General features: G+C 46.0%; 1 protein-coding gene across 1 annotated transcript in view; it reads right to left on the bottom strand.

The window, feature by feature from the left end:
• Nucleotides 1-1,102: 1,102 nt before the first annotated feature.
• Nucleotides 1,103-19,709, bottom strand: part of MAST4 (microtubule associated serine/threonine kinase family member 4) — a 532,524-nt gene continuing 513,917 nt past the window's right edge. Inside the window, 3 exon segments of the mRNA XM_036019855.1 lie at nt 1,103-6,616; nt 6,937-7,118; nt 9,330-9,466. Coding sequence (XP_035875748.1) covers nt 2,715-6,616; nt 6,937-7,118; nt 9,330-9,466 — 4,221 coding nt within the window. The 3' untranslated portion in view covers nt 1,103-2,714.

Genomic DNA, 19,709 nt, shown 5'->3' with positions numbered 1-19,709 from the left:
AATTAAAAAAAATTAGCGAGTAGGGGGGAGAAAACTGTACTTGAACAATGATTAAAATTAAAAAAAATAAAATAAAAAAAAATTAGCAAACTATTCCACTCAACAAAGAGCAATCTGCAAAAACCCATACTTTTTCCATAACAGAGTTATATTCAGTAACACTTTAGAGAGAGTACATACAAAAAGCCTTATTAGCCATTATCTTTTCATGCTAAATTTTTATTTCAATGTTATGCAACTGCATAAGTATAAATATTTGTTCAATGTACAACAATTATGACATCCATAGGGAATTTCTTAGAGAAAATAAGACTGCAAACACTTTATTGCACAGATCCTAACAAACTTGAAGCTGGTAAATCTACCGCTGGGAGTACTACCGAGGAGCACATCTTACAATCACAGGAGACCGACCAAAGAGAACACAGGAGAATTCCTACCAGCTGATTGGAGAGGGTTACAACAACAAACAGCTATTACATGAATGCAACCTTAGGTATTCTTTACTCATCCCAAATGCAAAAACATATTTGGCAAAAACGATAATACACACTATACAAAATATACATAAATACATTGTTTGTAAACAAGCACCTAGTTGTGCTTTAAAGGAAACTGGACAGTTAAAAAGCAAAGGCTGTAAACCATGAACTGCCTCCCCAGTAGACCTGTCTCGGTGTCTGAGTACAGAAGCATTGGGTTACGACAACCACGAAACACAGATATGAATTATAAATGTTGAGACCACTGCTGAAACCCATTAAAATTCTTGTAAAATATTTTCTTTCTTCTACATCTTCACACATGGTGATGGGGAATGGCTAAAACTACATGGGAAAGTAGTAGGGGCAAAAAGGAGACGTTTTCTACTTTTTTTTTCTTTTGCCATTGCCAACTCATTTTGCAATGAAGGACAACCAAGCAGTTGATTAAATAATGCCTCTGTTTTTGGAGTGCAGTTTACAGCCTTACTAAATGATTTACAATCCACAGGGCTATGGAATGATGCTATGCTTAGATGAAAAATTTTATAGCCTGGAGACACTAAGACATCCCCAAGGAGGTCTGCGTGTTGGGCTAGTATTCATTGGTAATTTTTTTCCTCTTACAAAACAAAATAAAAATTCCTGCTATGGATCCCAAGCATCTTATAAATACTTATCTGTGTGTTTTCTCTTAGTACTTAGTGCCTCAGTACTTCTGTCAGCAAGTGCCGTCTTACAACACAAAACAAGCCACCAGGAGAACTGCGATGGAAAACAACAAAAAGCCCCTTCAGCACTAAAATGGACGAATTCTACATATTCCGTGGTATACAAAATCTAAATAAGGCTTAGCAAAAGTAAAAAGGACAGTCACATTCAAGCACCAAATAGCTCCAACTGGTCTTTTTTTGTTACAAAAATGCTGCTCTTTATTAATACAGTAATTGTTTGCATACAAATAAAGAGATCATGTTATGAAATGTATGGAGCTACTCGATGCATCAGAAATGAATGTGAAACCCAGGAACTTGCTAAAAACAGCAAGCTTCATCTACAACATAAGGCCCCAGCTATGTATTAAAAGGTATCTGATGTCCTGATTATTCCTTAATATATATGCTATGATGCCAAAATCCACCCCCCTTCTTTTCCTCAAAAAAGCAAATTTAAAACCTCTTCCAATGCCTGATGCTTATTACTCAACCTAAGTACTAGCGGATTTGTGTGCAGCCAGTAATATTCCTGCTCGTCCAACAGCAGGGCTGGTGCAGGACTACAGAACATGTGCTTTTCAGACTGGTGACTCACAGCATAAAGCCTGAGTTTAAGAGCATGGAGAGAAGAGAAAGCAGAACAGAAATAAAGGCGACGTGTGTTCACAGGCCCCGCTCTACCTGGGGTGAAGACCCGACACACACACCCACAGACAAGGACGGCTGGCCTTTCGGACAGGTGGACCTCGGATCGAAGCGTCCACTAGGACGATGTGAAATGAACACGGCTGGCTCCATTTGTTCCGGCCATTCCTAATGGAGGAGGATTCTAAATGCAGCAGTTAGAGTAGGTCTTGCTTTAGATCTGGAAACATAGGTAGCCAGATAGAGTACTATCAAAATCTCTGGTTAAAAATACACATAAAAACTCACAATCTACTGTATTTAGGGCTTTCTTGCATCTTTATCTCTACTTAGGATGTTTTAACTCAGAAAAATGTAGCTTTGAAATAGTCTCTTAACCACAGACCAAAACATACAGGTGAACGTGTAAACACACGAGTATGGGTGTATCTAGACTTTCACATACATCGGTTTTAACCATTTTGCTTCATTACTACATTAAGATAAGTGGTAAAGCAAAAACCTTATTTAAAAAAAAAAAAAAGCTGTAGTAAATGACGCAATCAGCAGCAAGGTATCCATTCTACATCCCAAACCAAACACATTGCCAGATATTTACAGAGAAAATCTTTCTCCTCAACAACCCTCAACTGTAAAGGTATTTCCTTTTCCTTGCACAAACACTATCTGGTGACATTTTTACCGGTTACCATCGGGAAGGCATTTGGAAGAAGGTCCCCTCTTTCTTTCCACGTCTTCTTTCTGTCTCCCCTTCTTCGGTGAGGCTCCAGGCTCCGCCCGCGGCGTCCCCACAGTGCTGGTTTCGGAAGGTCGTCCAGGCCCGGTCACACATTCAGGCTGCGTGTCCCCAGGGCCGCCCGGGGCCTGCCCATTAGGAGGCCTTTTTGTGAGGGCTGCTCCGCAAACTCTCTTTCCCCCGCCTCTGCCGGACCACGAAGTCCTTCTCGGAAGAGAGGGCGATGGGGCGCTCGCTGCTGGGCGCCGCGCACAGCTTGGCCGCCTCCCGGCCCGCACTCGGCTTCCTGGCCGGGGCCGGCTGGGCCGGGGCGGGCTCTCTCCCTCTGGCGTCTCCCGCGCCCGCGGACACAGATACGGACACGGAGACGGAGACCGAGAGCGCCCTGTCCCGGGCGCTCGGGCCGGGGTGGTGCGGCTCCAGAGCCGCGGCGGGGCTCCTGAAGGACGGCAGCGAGTCGCTCTTGGTCATGTGGGCCCCGCCACCGGCCGCGGGCGGCGGCTTCCGGGGGTCTCTGTGGCCGGGGGCCGCGGGCTCAGGCGCGGCCCCGTTGGCCTTGGCGGAGAAGGGGTCGGCGCTGGCGGCCGAGGCCTCCCGAAGCCCGGGTCTGGCTTCGGGAAAGCTGCAGGAGGAGCTCAGAGACTTCTCGGGGACGGCCGCGGAGGACCGAAAAGAGCTCTGACCCACGGCCGAGGGTGACCGTTTCATGCCGCCGGGCCTGCCAGCCTCCGCCGGTGGCTTCTGGGGACCTGGCGCTCTGCTCTTGGCCTCCGGCAAGCCCTTCCCCGCGGCTGCCGCCGGCCTCTCCGCGCCCTTCGGCCGGGCCTCGCCCTGGGCCGGGGCCTGGCTGGCCTCCGCCTTCCCGCTCTCCGCTGGGGCGTAAAGTGCTTCGGTGCATCTCTTCCCTTCAGACTTTCTGTCTGCGCTGGCGGCCAGTGGACTGGGGCTCTTGTCTGTCTGTCTGCACGGCGGGGGGCCATCTTTCACAGTGGATGGTTTGGGGTGCTTTGGAGACAGGTTTAGCTTTTCACTGACAGTGGGGAGTTTCTGCTCCACAGGCTCACTAGCCCCTGGGTGTCCTTGCCTTGGCAGGTGCACGGGCTTCTCCAGCATCCCCGGGGCACGCCCGCCATCGCTGGGCTTTGGCTTGGTGTCCAGAGGACCCCCTTTGAGGGGCACTGAGACTTGGGGCCCACTTCCACCTGCGCCGGTCACATTGCTGGCTGTGTCCTGGGAGCCTAGGGGGGCAGGGAAGACATCCAACGCGCCCTTACCGCTGGCCTTCCCTTCTCGGCTGGGGCCACCGGAGGGCTGTGTGCCAGGCTCTCTGACAAGCGCAGCTCCAATGCTGGGCTGCTGGGAGGAGAGGGGCTTGTCTGGGGGCTTGGACTTCGGAGGGCTGGGCTCAGGGCCAGGCCTAGGCTTGTAGCTGCTGCTTTCACTGTGCACAGCAGCGGGCTTGGGCGGGTCCTGGAGGCCCAGGCTGGGCTCTAGGACACAAGGCTTGCTCCCTGGCTCTCTGCCTGAAGGGTGGCTGGGTGAGCTGCAGAGCTGCCGAGTGGCAGGGCCAGGCAGTTCTTTGGTGATTGCTGGGGGCTGAGAACCACTGCTGAGATGCTGATGCAGCTGTTCTTTCCTTTCTGGTTCCTTGGGACCATCTTTCTGCAAAGAGAAACTGCAGAGCTTTTCACTCTTCCCACTCTCAGGTGGCAGCAGAGACCGAGTGGCAGGAGAGGCTTCCGGCTTGGGTTCCACGGTGCTCCTTCCCATGCCTGGCTGCCTCTCACAAGGGGTCCCCACGGAGTGCAAAAGGGAGTCCTCTCTGGCCAGGGGCCTCACCTCATCTCGGCCATCTCTGTGGTCTGCTTTCCCAGAAGGCCCCCATGCTCTCTCCACGGCCTGGGTCTGTGTGTGGAGGTCTGGGCGAGTCCTCCCCACAGAGGGGGGAGTTTTGGAGCTGTCACTGGTTTTGGTAGCTTCTGGGGGATACAGCTCCATGGAGGGGTCTCTGTGGACATCAGCCCTTGCAGCAGGCGGCTCAATTCTGGCTGTGGAAGGGCCCCTTTCAGACGACTCCCTTCCCCTCAGCTTGTCCCTCAAGGGGACACCTCCAGTGGGGAGCGGGCCACATGCCCTGGGTGGGTCTGGGCTCTGCAGGTTCTGCCCTGGCAAGGGCAGGTGTTTCGTGTCGGGGCTGGGGTCTTGGTGTTTGCTGGGGCTGCCCTCTCTCCTCTGGGGATTGTTTTCCATGACTGTCACCGAGCTCCTGGTGGCATGGGAAACTTTTCTGTCCTGCTTTAGCTCTGGGTCAGGCAGGTGAGCTGCTGGTGAACTCTGGAGACCCCGGCTGGGTGGCGGGAACCGAGGCTCGAGCAGGTAGGATTTGCTCACCTTGAAGCCAGCAGGGGAAGGCTCCCTCTGAACAGCAGCATCGCCCTTCTTCCCCCCACTGCTGGGAAGAGCTGGTGGCGCAGAGGGCCTCACATCACTGCCCGGGCTGGGGCTCTGTGCAGGCACTGGGGAGGGTGGCTCGGTCTTGGAGGCCTGAGGTCCAGACAAGAGAGCAATGTCCAAAGTGCCCTCAATTGGCTTCAGGCACGACACAGACCTGCCTTCCAGCTTGTACTCAGAAGGGCTTTTCCGAACAGGTGACTCAGGAGCAATCAAGCCTGGCTTCTCTGTGCCCCCGTCCACCCGGGCAGCTAAGGCCTTGAGAGGGACGAAAGTCACACCGCTCATCTGAGTTGTGTGGGCGCTGCTCATGAACGCTCGGCTCTCGGAGGCCGCCGGGGCCTCCTGCTGCCCGCCCACGGGCCAGGCTGGGTTCCCTGGCAGGCATTCATGGGCGCTAGATGTCTTCTTGGGCTTGAGCACAGGACAGAGGTTTTCATCTTTGTCCTCAAGGGACATTTTCTTTCGGAGGTAATCGATGTTGGCCAGCTTGCTGTCCAACTTGTCACAGCGGAGACAGTCCTTGGTCTGGGGAACCTTCTCCATGTGGTCACCCTTTCCGGGGGCGGACCTGTCAGTGGGGTGACAGAGACCGTCCTGAAGGGGGCTGGGAGCAGAGGCTCGTTTGAAGTCACAGGTGCCCTGGTTGTGGTCCCCGGGTGCCTGGCCACAGCCTGCTGCTGCCCCATCCAAGGTCACAGCCTCGCTGGCCCGCACGCTGGCCTGCTTGTGCAGAGCATCCTTCAGCAGGCTGCCCAGGGACTGCGTCTCTGGCATGGCTGCTTTGTTTTCAAAATGAGCTGACCTTTCTAAAGACTTTGGATATTTTTTCTTCTCTCTCTCTTCCAGTCTCAAAGTAGAGTGGTTTTCCAAATCACTCCCAAGTCCGTGGGACTTCTGGTGGGGTTCTTGCTTCTCTGGGAGGCCCTCTGGTTTCTTCACCACCACTTTGGTCTTCAGCTTGTCGCGGTCCAGCTCGTCCACAGACTCCTGCCTCCCCACCTTCCGGGAGACAGGGCGTTTCAGGCAGCCTTGTTCCACGGGCCTGGCCCGGCTGAGGGCAGGCGCGTCACACGCGTTCTCCTCCAGGCTCTGCAAGGTCACTTCCCGCTGGGACTGCTCCCGCTGTACCTCCTCCTGGGTCACCTCCAGGCTGTGCTTGCGGGAACACAGGTGCTTCTTGTCACTGCCGTAGGAGGGAGACAGCTTCTCCTCCGACTGCACACGTTTGAGCAGCGGGGACCGAGGGGGCTCGGCGCTCTTGGGCCTCACGATGTGTCTGACGATGGTGGGAGGGGAGTGCATTTTGCTGGGGAAGGCTTGAGCGATCTTGGAATTGCCGAGTGAATGTCCCAACAGAGGTGACGGGGAACGCTGTGGGGAGGTGGGCTGTGGAGTTGGAGAGGGTGTGCGGGCCAGTGGGGAGAGTGGGATGCTGCCGGCTGACTTCCGCCTTCCGGACCGGTATCGCTGTCCACTGAGTTTGGGGGCCAGGCCGTGGAGAGTGCTGGGCCGGATGTGTCCTGACCCCGCTGGGGAGTTGGGGGCACTAGAACTTGGGGAGCTGCTCTGGGAGGAGTTAGTACCTGGGGGTGGAAAACAGAACACTGTGAGCTATGGCCACCTTCCTTCTTCTTTCCACCCTCCAGCCCAAACTGTTTCAGGTAAGGTCAGGTCAAGGTCAGCAAACTGTCTCAGCATTCAACTCTAACAAATGAATGCTTTTCCGATAAACCTCCCTAACACTAAGTTTTAACCCAGTAGCTTCTGTCTTCTTTTAATGATCCCAATAACCCTATCTTACGACCTCCAAGCTGGAATAATCCTCAGTGTTTCAGGGTCTAAGAGGGTGACTGTGACCTCCTCTCAACTCTCCCTCGCTGGCCTTGCCAGGAGACTCACTCACCAGACGGGAAGTCGGGGGTAGAACGATAGCTGGGTGTGGGAGATCGGGGCGACAAGCTGTGAGTGGGGGACCCCGGGAGGCTCTCCCCAGATGACAGCGATCGGTTCAAGCAGGAGAAACTTCGGCTGGTGTGGAGTAACGGAGAAGGCTGCTTAGCCAGTTTTTTGAAAAGGGATCTCCTCCTACAGTACAAACAAGAGAAAATGGATTGAAGTCTGTGTTTGGAGCTGCTCCGGCCTCCCCACAACACCCGTGTGTTCTGCCTTCACTCCGGTGCCAGAGATGGTGATATGACGGCAGATGCTGTTAAAGAGTAGGATTCTACTTTTAAAAGATTTTATTTATTTACTTTTAGAGAGAGGAAAAGAAAGGGAGAAAGAGAGGGAGAGAAACATCAATATGTGAGAGATACATCATTTGGTAGCCTCTTGCACTCCCCCAAATGGGGATGTGCCCCACAGCCCAGGCATGTGCCCTGACTGGGAATCAAACCGGCAACCTTTTGGTTTGCAGACTGGAGCTCAATCCACTGAGCCACGCCAGTCAGGGCAGGATCTCAATTTTATATTAAAGATATTTTTATGACTAAAAAAAGGAAGATAGTATACAATTGACAGTTAATTCCAAACACTTTGAGGAGAGCTGGGAAAATAAAAAATATATATAAAGTATACTAAGTATATACATTACATTTATTCACTTATTTATTTGTCAGGTTTATGAGAAGGGTGTTCTTTGCCTGAAAGCTTCTGAGTATGTACCCCCAGATACTGACACAATTTCATTACGAGATAATACAAAGTAAATCTCTGAAAGAAAAATCATCTGGGATATAGAATTCTTTCATGGTGATGCACCGGGCAGAGGCTTTATCTGTGTGGGGCTGTGCGCTCTGCTTATTCCATCGTGGGCTCTTGGATACTCCTAATGACAGCGCAGAGTGTACATTTACATAGAAAAGCGGAGAAAGGTGAACTGAAGATTATCCTATCAGCGGGGCAGCAGACACCGCGCGGCAGCAGAAGCAAATGTGTATTTAGTGTTCAACAAGCACGACTTAACGCATAAGGCACTGCTTCAGATGGCTGAGAAGCCAGGTGGCTGTACGGAGTCCCTTTACCGTCATGCAAGCCTGACCCACCCCTGGTGAGCGTAAGTAAAAAGTGTCAACACTGCTACCCTGAAATGGTGTGTTCAATATGACTGACAGACCAAACAACATACAAAGCACACATTAGAAAAAAAAAGAAGAATCTCAAAATGTGTGTTCTCTGTGTAATTTTTAATAAAAGTAACAAATGCCCTTGGGTTAAAAAGCCAAACAGTTTTATAAACTTGTAATGTAAAGTAACAACTCCCCTCCCGTGCCTTTTTCTGCCCACTCCCCAGAGACAGGGAGTGAGCCTTCTTCCATCTGTCTGCATATTGCTAAGCAACGTGCTTACACTACTTTTAGATTTTCAGTTTCGGGAATTACCTGTTGATGTCCTACCACAGAAGATGAGAATTAAGCTCTTATACAACAACTCTTTCCACCTTCTGACCAAACACAGTTGCCCTTTTTCATTCCTCCCAACAGAACTAAACAAAAATGTTTGGTTAGAGTAAAAGGCTGCTGTTTTCTTTATGTTATAAATATCATTGACAGTTGGGCCATGTAAAGCATAATTCTATTTCCTTTCCTGTATAACTTTGTGTTTCCTGGAGTTGAGGAGCATTCCTTTCACATTTGTTTATCATCAAAACCCCTCTGAACAGGATTGCACATGAGATCCCAGTGGGTAAAGGAGAGAGGCTGTGGCATCAGGGAGGGAGCACATCCAGATGGCTGCCAGGCAAGAGCTGGCCCCTCGGAAACACACACTGCATCTTGCCAGCATCTTGCACAGAAGAGATTCACGATGCCTCTCAAGACAGCAAATGGAGAACCTGGCTAGGTTTTGAGTCACAAAAACAAAGTCCTTTTATTTCCAGGTTTATCTGGATGCTTTTGAAATATAGTTATTTCAGAATATCTTGCACTTGAATATACCAACTGGTTTTCGATAGTGTAAAGGACATTATTAAATGTAAGTTTAATGTTAAAAATGGCTGGAGGGTCCAGTTCCTCAAATTCAACTGCAATGAAGTAGAGCCTAGAGGCTTAAGAAACACCAAAGGGCTTTTCCAGCTCTCACACATGAGATAGAGCAACCGAGCTCTACAACGTACGTAACTGCGTAAACCTTTCACAGTGAAAAATAATGCTTTCAGGAATATGAGCCTTCATGTATACATCTATGTGAACCACAACACAGAACCTTTCATATATGAAGGTTTAAATTAGGTAGGGAGTGACTTTCCTCCAATGTGGGCACCCCACTAAATTCACAAGGAATACTGTTTTAACCAACCTTTCTAGACTTTCTTTCTTCTTAGATTTCTTGCTCCGCCTCACCATCCGGCTCTTATAGCTGTTTCTCCTGGCCGGTCCCGTTTTGATCGATGTGTTTTCAAATGGGGTAGTAGTGATTGACACCTTATTCCCACTCTGTAAAAAAAATGAGGTGATATGAAAGGGACATGCTGTAATGAAACAAGGTCAGAACAGAGACAGGAAAGTCAAAGACAAAGACACCCAAAGATGTACATACAAAGGGACTTCCATTTCTAAACGACCCTTTACGCAGTGAAGTCCTGGAGAATACAGGGTGGGTGGGGGCAAAATGTAAGGTTCCTTTAAGAGGGCGGGCTCTGGGACCTGGGCAGGTTGCGTCCCCTCCCTGGGCCTCTACTTCCTTGCTGTATGACAGCAGAACCCCACCTGTCTCACAGGGGCTCCTCGGAGGCGCACACCTGGGATGGAGTTGTTAAAGCCTCCTGCACCCCGTGTGACACATGGAAAGGCTCTATAAATAACAGTTAGCTTCATCCATATGTATTAAGTATAAATAATGTGCCCAGGGGCTGCCTCCTTGGTTGATTTATTTTCCTTTTTTCTCATTTTTGTGTTTTTCCTTTGACCTAGAAATCAAAGAGTATCAAAATTGAATGAGACTTTTATTTTTCATTATTTTAAAAGGTTCCTTTTCTGTCACCATAAAACCTGTCAGCTTGCTGAGCTGGAAAGTTTATGCCAGCGAGTATGAAACAGCCTTTCTTCCTCCAGGTCACGTGTGGTGAGGCAGTTCGGGCGGGTTCCTGTGCCCTTTCCCTCAGTGCTGGGGCAGGGGCTCTCTGGGCAGACCCTGGGGACAGGCTAGGGAACAGGGTCAGGAGCCAGGCTGCAGGGTCCCCGGGGCAGGTGGGCAGGACTGATCCCCTCTATTCTGGTGTCAATCACTGCCTCTGAGTCTCTTAATAACCAGGGGAGAAATGTGTTCTTTTAAAGTGAAACATGGCCCTGATTACCTTGAAAAGATGAAAAGTATAAGAAGAAGAGCCTTTCGGTTTTTTTTAATGAATTTTTTTTTAATCTTCACCTGTGGACAGACTTATTGATTTTAGAGAAAAGGGAAGGCAGGGGAAGAGAGAAACATCAATGTGAGAAAGAACCATCACCTGTGACCTTTTGGTGTACAGAACAATGCTCCAACCAACTGAGCCACACCGGCCAGGGCAGGAGAAGGGTCTTTTACGAAGCCTAGACCTACACCTAGGCTGGTGTCACTCAAGTGCCAGCCTGCGAACTGAAAGGTGCCCAAGTTGATTCCCAGTCAGGGCACCTGCCTGGGTTGAAGGCCAGGTGCCCAGCTGGGAGCATGCGAGAGGCAACCACACATTGATGTTTCTCTTCTTCTCTTTTTTCTTTCCTTCCCTTCTCTCTAAAAAAAAAATCAATCTAAAAAATAAATAAAAATAAAATGCCCAGGCATGAAAGATACCTAGCTATTCAGCTCCAGGTGGTCCTAAGCAATAGGCGTCAAGAAGAAGACTGAAAAAGGGTTGACTGTTTCCATGTTACCATTACTCTGTACCCCAACCTGGGGAGTAATAAAGCCATTATAAGAAGAAAATAGGAAGGTATAAATTAAAAAAAAAATCATCGAGAAGCCAACCACCCAGCTAACACTGGTAATATTTCAGGATATTTTTTGCAGATCTTTTTTCAAGCAAGTATAAATTATGCATATACAGATAGACATACTTCATACATAATTTTAATTTTAAATTAATCTAATATTTACTTTTATGTTGTTTCTTCATTTCACATTGTATAGCTTTGATAAACTTTCCCTTCATCACTGAATGTTCCTTCAGAACATATTTTAATTGGCTGTATTACAACATTCCATGAGGTGGGTGGATCAAAATTTAACTATTTTCCTACTGCTACTGTTTCCTACTTTTCAATTATTATAAGAGTTGAAATAAATATCTTCACCTATGTATCACTGTCCTGACTTCTAACATTGTCCTTAGATTAAGTAATTGGACTCCACGTGCTGAATCAAAGAAAGGGTCTATCTGAACTTTATAAAGACTGTTGGTACATGCTGATACACTATTTCCCAGAACATTTATGTCAGTTTATACTCCTGCAAGCCACACATGAGTACCTGTCTTACCACAGGCTTGTCAGAACTTAATAACACTTAACCAATTACCAATTTTATGAGAAAAAGTTATATCAAGTTTTGATCTTCATTCTTTGGCAATTAAAAGGCTGAATGTTGTCTCATAGATTTTGCTCATTTGTATTTCTTTAGAGAATGATTTGTTCATACCTTATATCTAACTTAGTACCTGAAAGTCTCAGTATTTTATTGCTGATTTTAGAGTTTATATATTTAAGAGTATATAATCCCATACCTAATGTCATAATTATAAAAATATTTTAGGGAAATGCATTTAAACATGAACAAGAGAAGGAAAATTATTTTTCATTATGAAGGAATAAATTTTATATTTGTATATACAAATGCCAGAACTTTACAAATAAACCTTTACCTGATAGGAGAGACTGATATTCTACTTAGATTTAAATGGAAAATTCTTGTAAGTATAAAAGACCCACTAACACAGGTTGTTTGGAATGTGGTCTCCCTTCTCTTCACAAATTGAGTGAAGCCATACTAAGATTTTAGTTTTCCCTACACCTTAGGTGAAGGAAAAGGGCAGCAAACGTGGTGGCTGGAGCTTATCTTTCATTGAAGTCTTTCAGTCTTTCCCACGTTTACATGCAGAGTGGACACACAGGGCCACAACGGTCACTGGGGTGGGGTGTTCTGTCTCAGGAGCTACCCTAGTCTGATTCCAGTCTATCCTTTGCTAACGTAACCAACACTGACTTTTATATCTCTATCTACAAGAGGAAAAATCAAGGCCATCTGGTATTCTAAAAGGTCGTTCTAAATATTAAAGTAGAAATCAAGAAAAAAATCCCATTTGAAATAGCAAAAAGAAAAATAAAATACCTAGGAATAAACCTAACCAAAGAGGTAAAAGACCTGTATTCAGAAAACTACATAACAGTGAGGAAAGAAATCAAGGAAGACACAAACAAATGGAAACATATACCGTGTTCATGGATTGGAAGAATCAATATCATCAAAATGTCCACACTACCCAAAGCAATTTACACATTCAATGCAATACCTATTAAAATACCAATGGCTTCTTTCACAGACATAGAACAAACACTTCAAAAATTTATATGGAATCATAAACGGCCTCGAATAGCTGCTGCAATTTTGAGAAAGAAGAGTAAAGTAGGAGGGATCACAATACCTGACACTAAACTATACTACAAGGTCACTGTAATCAAAACAGCCTGGTACTGGCATAAAAACAGGCACATGGACCAATGGAACAGAACAGAGAGCCCAGAAATAAACCCAAGTCTCTATGGTCAATTAATATTTGACAAAGGAGGCAACAACATAAAATGAAGTAAAAATAGCCTCTTCAACAAATAGTGTTGGGAGAACTGGACAGCTACATGCAAAAAAATGAAATTAGAGCACCAACTTACACCTTATACAAAAATAAATTCAAGGTGGATAAAAGACTTAAATATAAACCATGACACCATTAAAGTCCTAGAGGAGAACGTAGATAGGAAAATCTCAGATATTTCAAGCAGAAACTTTTTTACTGACATGTCCCCTAGAGCAAGGGACATAAAGGAAAGAATAAATAAATGGGACCTCATCAAAATTAAAAGCTTTTGCACAGCTAAAGAAAACAGTATCAAAATAAAAAGAGAACCAACTATATGGGAAAACATATTTGCCAATGATACCTCAGACAAGGGTTTAATCTCCAAAATATATAAACTTACACGACTCCACTCTAAGAAGACAAGCAACCCAATTAAAAAGTGGACAAAGGACTTGAACAGACACTTCTCCAAGGAGGACATACAGAAAATCCAAAGACACATGAAACGATGTTCAATATCGCTAGCTATCAGAGAGATGCAAATTAAAACCACAATGAGATACCGCTTCACACCAGTCAGAATGGCCATCATAAACAAAGCAACAAACAACAAGTGTTGGAGAGGTTGTGGAGAAAAGGGGACCCTAGTGCACTGTTGGTGAGACTGCAGATTGGTACAACCACTATGGAAAGCAGTATGGAACTTCCTCAGGAAACTAAAAATGGATCTGCCTTTTGACTCAGCAATTCCACTGCTGGGACTATATCGTAAGAACCCTAAAACACCAATACAAAAGAACCTATGCACCCCAATGTTCATAGCAGCACAATTTACAATAGCTAGATGCTGGAAGCAACTAGATGCCCATCAGTAAATGAATGGATCAAAAAACTATGGTACATTTACACAATGGAATTCTATGCAGCAGAAAGAAAGAAGGAGCTCCTACCCTTTGCAACAGCTTGGATGGAGCTGGAAAGCATTATGCTAAGTGAAACAAGCCAGGTAGTGAAAGACAAATACCATATGATCTCACCTTTAACAGGAACCTAAACAACAAAACAAAGAAACAAGCAAAATATAACCAAAGACCCTGAAATAGAGGACAGGCTGAGAGTGACCAGAGAGGAAAGAGGGAATTTCAGGGGACAGTGGGAAGGGTTTAGAGGAACAAATTTAAAGGACACATGGACAAAAACTAGGGGGAGGGTGGTAAGGGGAGGGAAGTGGGGAGGGTCGGGCGGGTGGGCTGGAATGGGAGTAAAAGGGAGAAAACTGTACTTGAACAATGATTAAAATTAAAAAAATAAAAAATAAACTAAAAAATAAATAAATATTAAAGTATTTATTACGTACATTTGTTCACTTTATTTCCACAACCAGGTCATGAGAGTTGATTTTTACAACCATTTGAGGAAGAAAGGGATTGTTATGCATGCTTGCATTATGACAGATGAGGAAAACAGGTTCAGAGACACTGAGGCTCTTTCTTCCCAGGGTCACAGCGCCCAGCAGGAGAGCCCAAACACGACTGCCCTGCCCTCACTCCCACCACCCTCTCTGTACGGCAGGGCCTGCCCTGTCACTCTGCTTCTTGTGTCCCCAGCAGAGCACAGGCTTCATAGGCTTGTGCTCCAGGAAAAGCAGTGGCAGGGCAGCCAGGCACTGACTGACAGGAGGAACACTTGAAGTATCAGATCGTCAGGAAGAAGTCAAGATGATATAAAAGTATCAGAAACATTTTATAAAATAAATATAATATAAATGCTGAACATTTGTCAGAAAAGTTATAGCCAGGAATGGTAAATCAGAGCACATCACTAGACTCTGTCCAAATGCCCCTTCTGCCTATAAAAACCAAACCCAGTTTTCTTTTTCTTGTTTCTATGTATGGAAATACAACATGAGATAATGCCCCTAAGGGGAAATACAGACACAAAAGACGCTGAGCACCAATATTTGGCTAGAAACATTAATGGCCGAGAAGCTGATAAATGATGGGAAGATAACTTTACAGAGAATAAGAGGGAAATAGGAAGCCTGCCACCTGGTGGATCCATCGGCTACAGCAAGTGCTGCCTAAACTTGGCATGATGTGGCTAACTGGGTGGGTTTATCCTCAGTACATTCTTTCAAAGAATGAGCAACCTCTTGTCAGAGAAGAATCTGTGATACTTGTTTAAAAATAACAACAAAAAACAGGCCAGCAGACTGGTAAATGTTCAGTTCTCTTTCACTGTATTGTGTGATTAGTGCACGGTGGGAGGGAGATACTTTTACGCTGGCTGAACTGACACAATAGCAGAAGTCGGTCTATCCAATCATTTCTCTCAGTCGGGCTCCACATTAGTTATTTGTTGGCCTTAAGTACTTCTTGAGCCAGACTGTTTCCACAATTTTTTTCTCTGCAAAACACACATGGGGAATGGCACTCTTCCTGCCTAGCGGTGTCTTTCTTTGCCCTAATTCACACCCTCCACAATCCAGCCCCACACCTCTTGCACATTTCAACTCCTTTCTGAACCTGCATTCTTGCCACATGGCTTTACTTTGGGCTCTCCTGCCCTTGTTTCTATAAATTCTCTGTTTTATGCACACTGCCCTGCCTCCCCTTCCCATGTACTAATGCCAGCCCTCACAGCCCTGCACATGTGACCCCTAACTTCTCGCATCTGTGCACCTTGGTGGGAGTCCACTGCTCCTTCAGAACTTGGGCCGTGTGTACAGTCTACTGTTTACATTTAACATTTCAATGGTAGCCTGGAATTGCCAGTCTTCCCCTGTGAACATCAGAGGGTAAGTTACTGGCCGCTGGAGAACTTGCTGTGCGAGCACTCCGATCTCGTGCTTCAAAGCACAGCCTCCATGTCCACACTGCAGGGGTACAAACCCTCTTCTGCTCCTTTCTAGCAGACAAGCTTGGGCTGCTTGACTAGCTTCTCCCTGCTTTAATCTCTTCATCTGTAAGATGGGGCATTTATAGTCATAGTTCCTACATCCCAGGGCACGAGGATCACTAGAGCATATTCATGTAAAGCACTCTCTATTTGTTATTACTCTTAATTTTTTTATTTATTAGTTTTTACAGAAATAGAACGAGAAACACTGAATTGTTGTTCCATTTACTTATGCATTCATTGGTAGATTCTTGTATGTGCCCTGATCGGAGATTGAACCCACAACCTTGGTGTATTGAGATGATGTTCTAACCAACTGAGCTACCTGGCCAGGGCTTACTACTCTTATGTGTCATTTTTTGAGGGACCCTTGCAGTACCTAGTGCAAAGCTCTGCACATTTTGGAGACCTGTGAGGGTGGTAACAGGCTACTTGCTGGTCCCCACTTCAATATCCAGAGGTTCCCAGGAGTTCAAGGAAATGAAATTTTTGAAGAAAGGGGTGATGAAGTTTTAGGGCTTCTCTTAAGCATTGGGGGACTTAACTAATGCTATCCTAAGAAAGCAACCTGGGTGAATAGCGTTACCTGGATTAGATAGAGAGGCTCAGCCAGGCAGGTCATCCTGTGAGCAGGGGATAAGACTGGGTCGGTATGTTCTCTACCCACCACTATAGTGAAGCCATGGACAAACATGGGATAGGCTTACTATATTCACAATCCAAATGATACATAAGTACTGTACATGTATTTCTACACATATACATGAAGCCCTAAATGATGGCTCTTCCTCCTTTTTCTAAGGCTGCCATGGAATCTCGTAAAGTGGTTTGAAGTATAAAAGGTCATGTAAACAGCACACAAGAACACCCTGATGCCTGACCAGTGATGGCGCATAGGAGCCCAGTGTTGATACCAGTCACTTTACATATCGCAGAAGAGTGCTGGGTGGATTTAAAAGAAAGCTGCACAATTACACAGTTCACTGGGAAGATAATGAAATCCCCTGTATCCTCTTTGTTTCGTTACACTGGTCGCTCCTCTTGAGTGCCTCCTTTATGACCAAGAGGCAGGATGCCCTGCTTGGATCTGCGACAGAGCACGCAGGGCTCTGGAGGCTGCCAGCGAGCGGCTCTCCACCACAGCCTGCCTACGCCATTTCAGAGATGCCGGCCTGGACGCAGGAAAGAAAGCGCTCTGTAGCCAGACGATGTAAATGAGATCGCATTACTAATAGGACTGTGTGATTCTGCCGGGAGACCTGGCAGGAGACCTTTAGGAGAAATGTATGTTCAAATTTCACAGAAGCAGGAAGAGGGGTTTGAAAATCCAGAATCATATTAGAATACTTTGTAAAATAAATGATGAAAAGAGTCAACCAGGTCTCAGTAAAATAAATGCCTATTTTCTAAAGATATATATTTCAGTTTACTATTTCTTCTGATTTTCAGAGCTGAGGTATGAGATGATATACAGATATGCTGTGGCAGGAGCTAGGCTGCATATAACATGGTGCTGTTGTAAAGAATGAGAAAAATCCCTTCGACCTTCCTTTAACTGCTGATGCCGAGACAAGGCAAAGATCTAGTGGGACCGACAACACCTAAGAGAAGCACATGTATAAAAACACAGATATCTTACCAAATTGAAGGGTCAAAGTGAGCTCCTAGAAAAGCTCAAGGAGCTTTGTGCAAACAGATAGCACCTCTGTCTGTCTACCTTTGCGGTCCCTAACCCACTGGAGAGGCTCATACATTAGATATAGTAGAAAGAGGCAGACTCTCGGACAAACTCTCCTCCCGCAAGACAAACAAACAAACAAACAAACCCTGCAAACCCTTACAAAGGGTCTGTCTGTGAGCCAGCAATGGGGCGCCCCTGGGCACTGTAAGGGCAGCGGCTAGTCAGACACATGAGTCTTTGTGTCTCTCCTTGAATTTTGTCTTGGAGAGTTCTGGGGTCACGTCAAGGGATCTCACAGCTACAGGATCTCAAACTCAGCAACTGTTTTCTGCCTCCCATTTCTTGGACACTCAGAGGGAGTTGTTCCATGCCAGCTGGACAAACAATATTACCACAGATAGATGGTGAGTGAACCTATATCCAGGGAGCTACCAGAAGTGGCACGTTTCTACTCAGTAGCCCTATTGCAGAAGTGTTAACTAAGTCCATGCATCTTAAGGCTTTTATTACCAAACTAAATGGCATGTACAGCAAGACAAGAGTCAAGACACAAGGAGTTGTGTGGCACTTGGCTCCTCCCATGATAGCTTCTGGACAGCAAGCAAAAGACATCCCCATCATTCACCTCAACTCCACGAACACCTACTGAGTACCCACCTATCCACCAGGGTCTGCATAAATGCTGGGATTATGTGGGGAGTTTTCATCGTAATTTTGCATCTCTCCTGCAGTACTGCCAGCAGGCTTGCTATGTGTGTGGTGTGACCATAAGCTGATTTCCACCCCCGCCTATTATATAGCTCAACAATGTTCTCTTGACATTCAGCCCCAGCCGTCTGGTGATCAGTAGCATGCATTTATGAGAAAACTGTCTACAGTTAGAGGAACAACCTGTGAGTATGGATGACAGCAAACCCCGCCCCCAGCCCAAGGCCAAAATCTCATTAAAGCTGTGAATTAATCAATGGCAAGAACTTTTCTACAGTCTGCTACTTCACACTGGACCTTAGAACATACTTGCTATTTCTACTCTCACAACCTAGGCCAGACTCGGAATCTTTGGAGGACTCTCTTAGAGTGCTGGCTGGGGGAATGACAGAGAAGGAAAGAAAAAAGTCACTTAACTGAACTACTTTACACAGGCTTTACACACCCACTTCCTTGCGGTACCTCCTGAATTGCCCATTTTCTTTCAAGTTCCAATTAAACATCATTTCCCTGTGATGCTTCTTCCCATGTACTGTATGTCTTCTCCAAAAGTGTGGAATTCTTCCCTCTGCTACAGCCCTGGATAATTAAGCTGGTGGTGTTTTATCTGTTTATACAGCTTCTACACCTTCCATACTTCTTGAGAGCAAGGACTATACCTCCATCCCCACGTTACTGATGTCTACTAGGGTGCCTGCCTCCAAGCCAGTGCTCTAGAAATGGTCTGAATGCACGTTATTTAAATGACATATGAGCATGTGCTTGGTCTCACCACAGGCCTCTGGTTAACTAAACTTGGACTCACTCCTGTGTCCGGTAGCCCCTTCCAGGGCTCACGGAGCGAGAGGTCACCCCCAAATCTACTGATTTGTAGAACAGTCCTCCCACCAGAAACACTGTTTCTAATCTCAGAAAAAAAAATAGTCTTTCTTTTCCTGGAAAAAAAAGTAATATCAAGCTCAAATTCGTCTTTATTTGTTTTACTCAGATCCATATTTGGAGCTATAACTTTATATTCTAAGATGAGCAGGAGGTAAAGCAAATAACTTCAAAACTGAGAGGATCAGTGTAAGATTCTCTCTTTCTACTGTTTTCACGCTTCCTGTGATCTTCTTACTCCCTAGGCTTTATTCTGCTTATGTTTCAAATAGAAGTTAATCTCTATTCAAAGCCATTTGTATGGCGGAAGGTTAATGATCGCCAGAACCCCTTCTTTCATTATCGCCTGCTTTTATAGTTTACTGTGCACGTCTTTATGTTCACAATCCCATCTTCCCAAGGAGATCCAACTCTCAGACTAAACTTTCAGATCAGACCCACGGTTTAATACCACTTTGTCTTCTACTATACTAGAATAAAACCTCCTAAATTCCTGAAGACAATCACCTTTAGTTGACTTCCAAAAAGATTTTCCTTTGTGAAGCACATACAACAAGAACTCTTATTATTTGTAAGTTACAGCAAGAAGCAAAATTAAATTAGGAAGTGATTCTGCAGACATCAGGATATGTTTTTGATATAAAATCAGAGAAGTCTTATCTTTGCCTTTAACAGTAAACCTGAGACTACTGAGCACGTTCTCAGTGATGAGACTGGTGTGCCAGAGATGACTCTAGAACGCAGG

Source organism: Phyllostomus discolor, chromosome 3 (genome assembly GCF_004126475.2).
Source record: "Phyllostomus discolor isolate MPI-MPIP mPhyDis1 chromosome 3, mPhyDis1.pri.v3, whole genome shotgun sequence".
NCBI lineage: Eukaryota > Metazoa > Chordata > Mammalia > Chiroptera > Phyllostomidae > Phyllostomus > Phyllostomus discolor.
The sequence above is the reverse complement of the archived record's forward strand: the minus strand, read 5'-3'. Positions and strand labels throughout refer to the sequence as shown.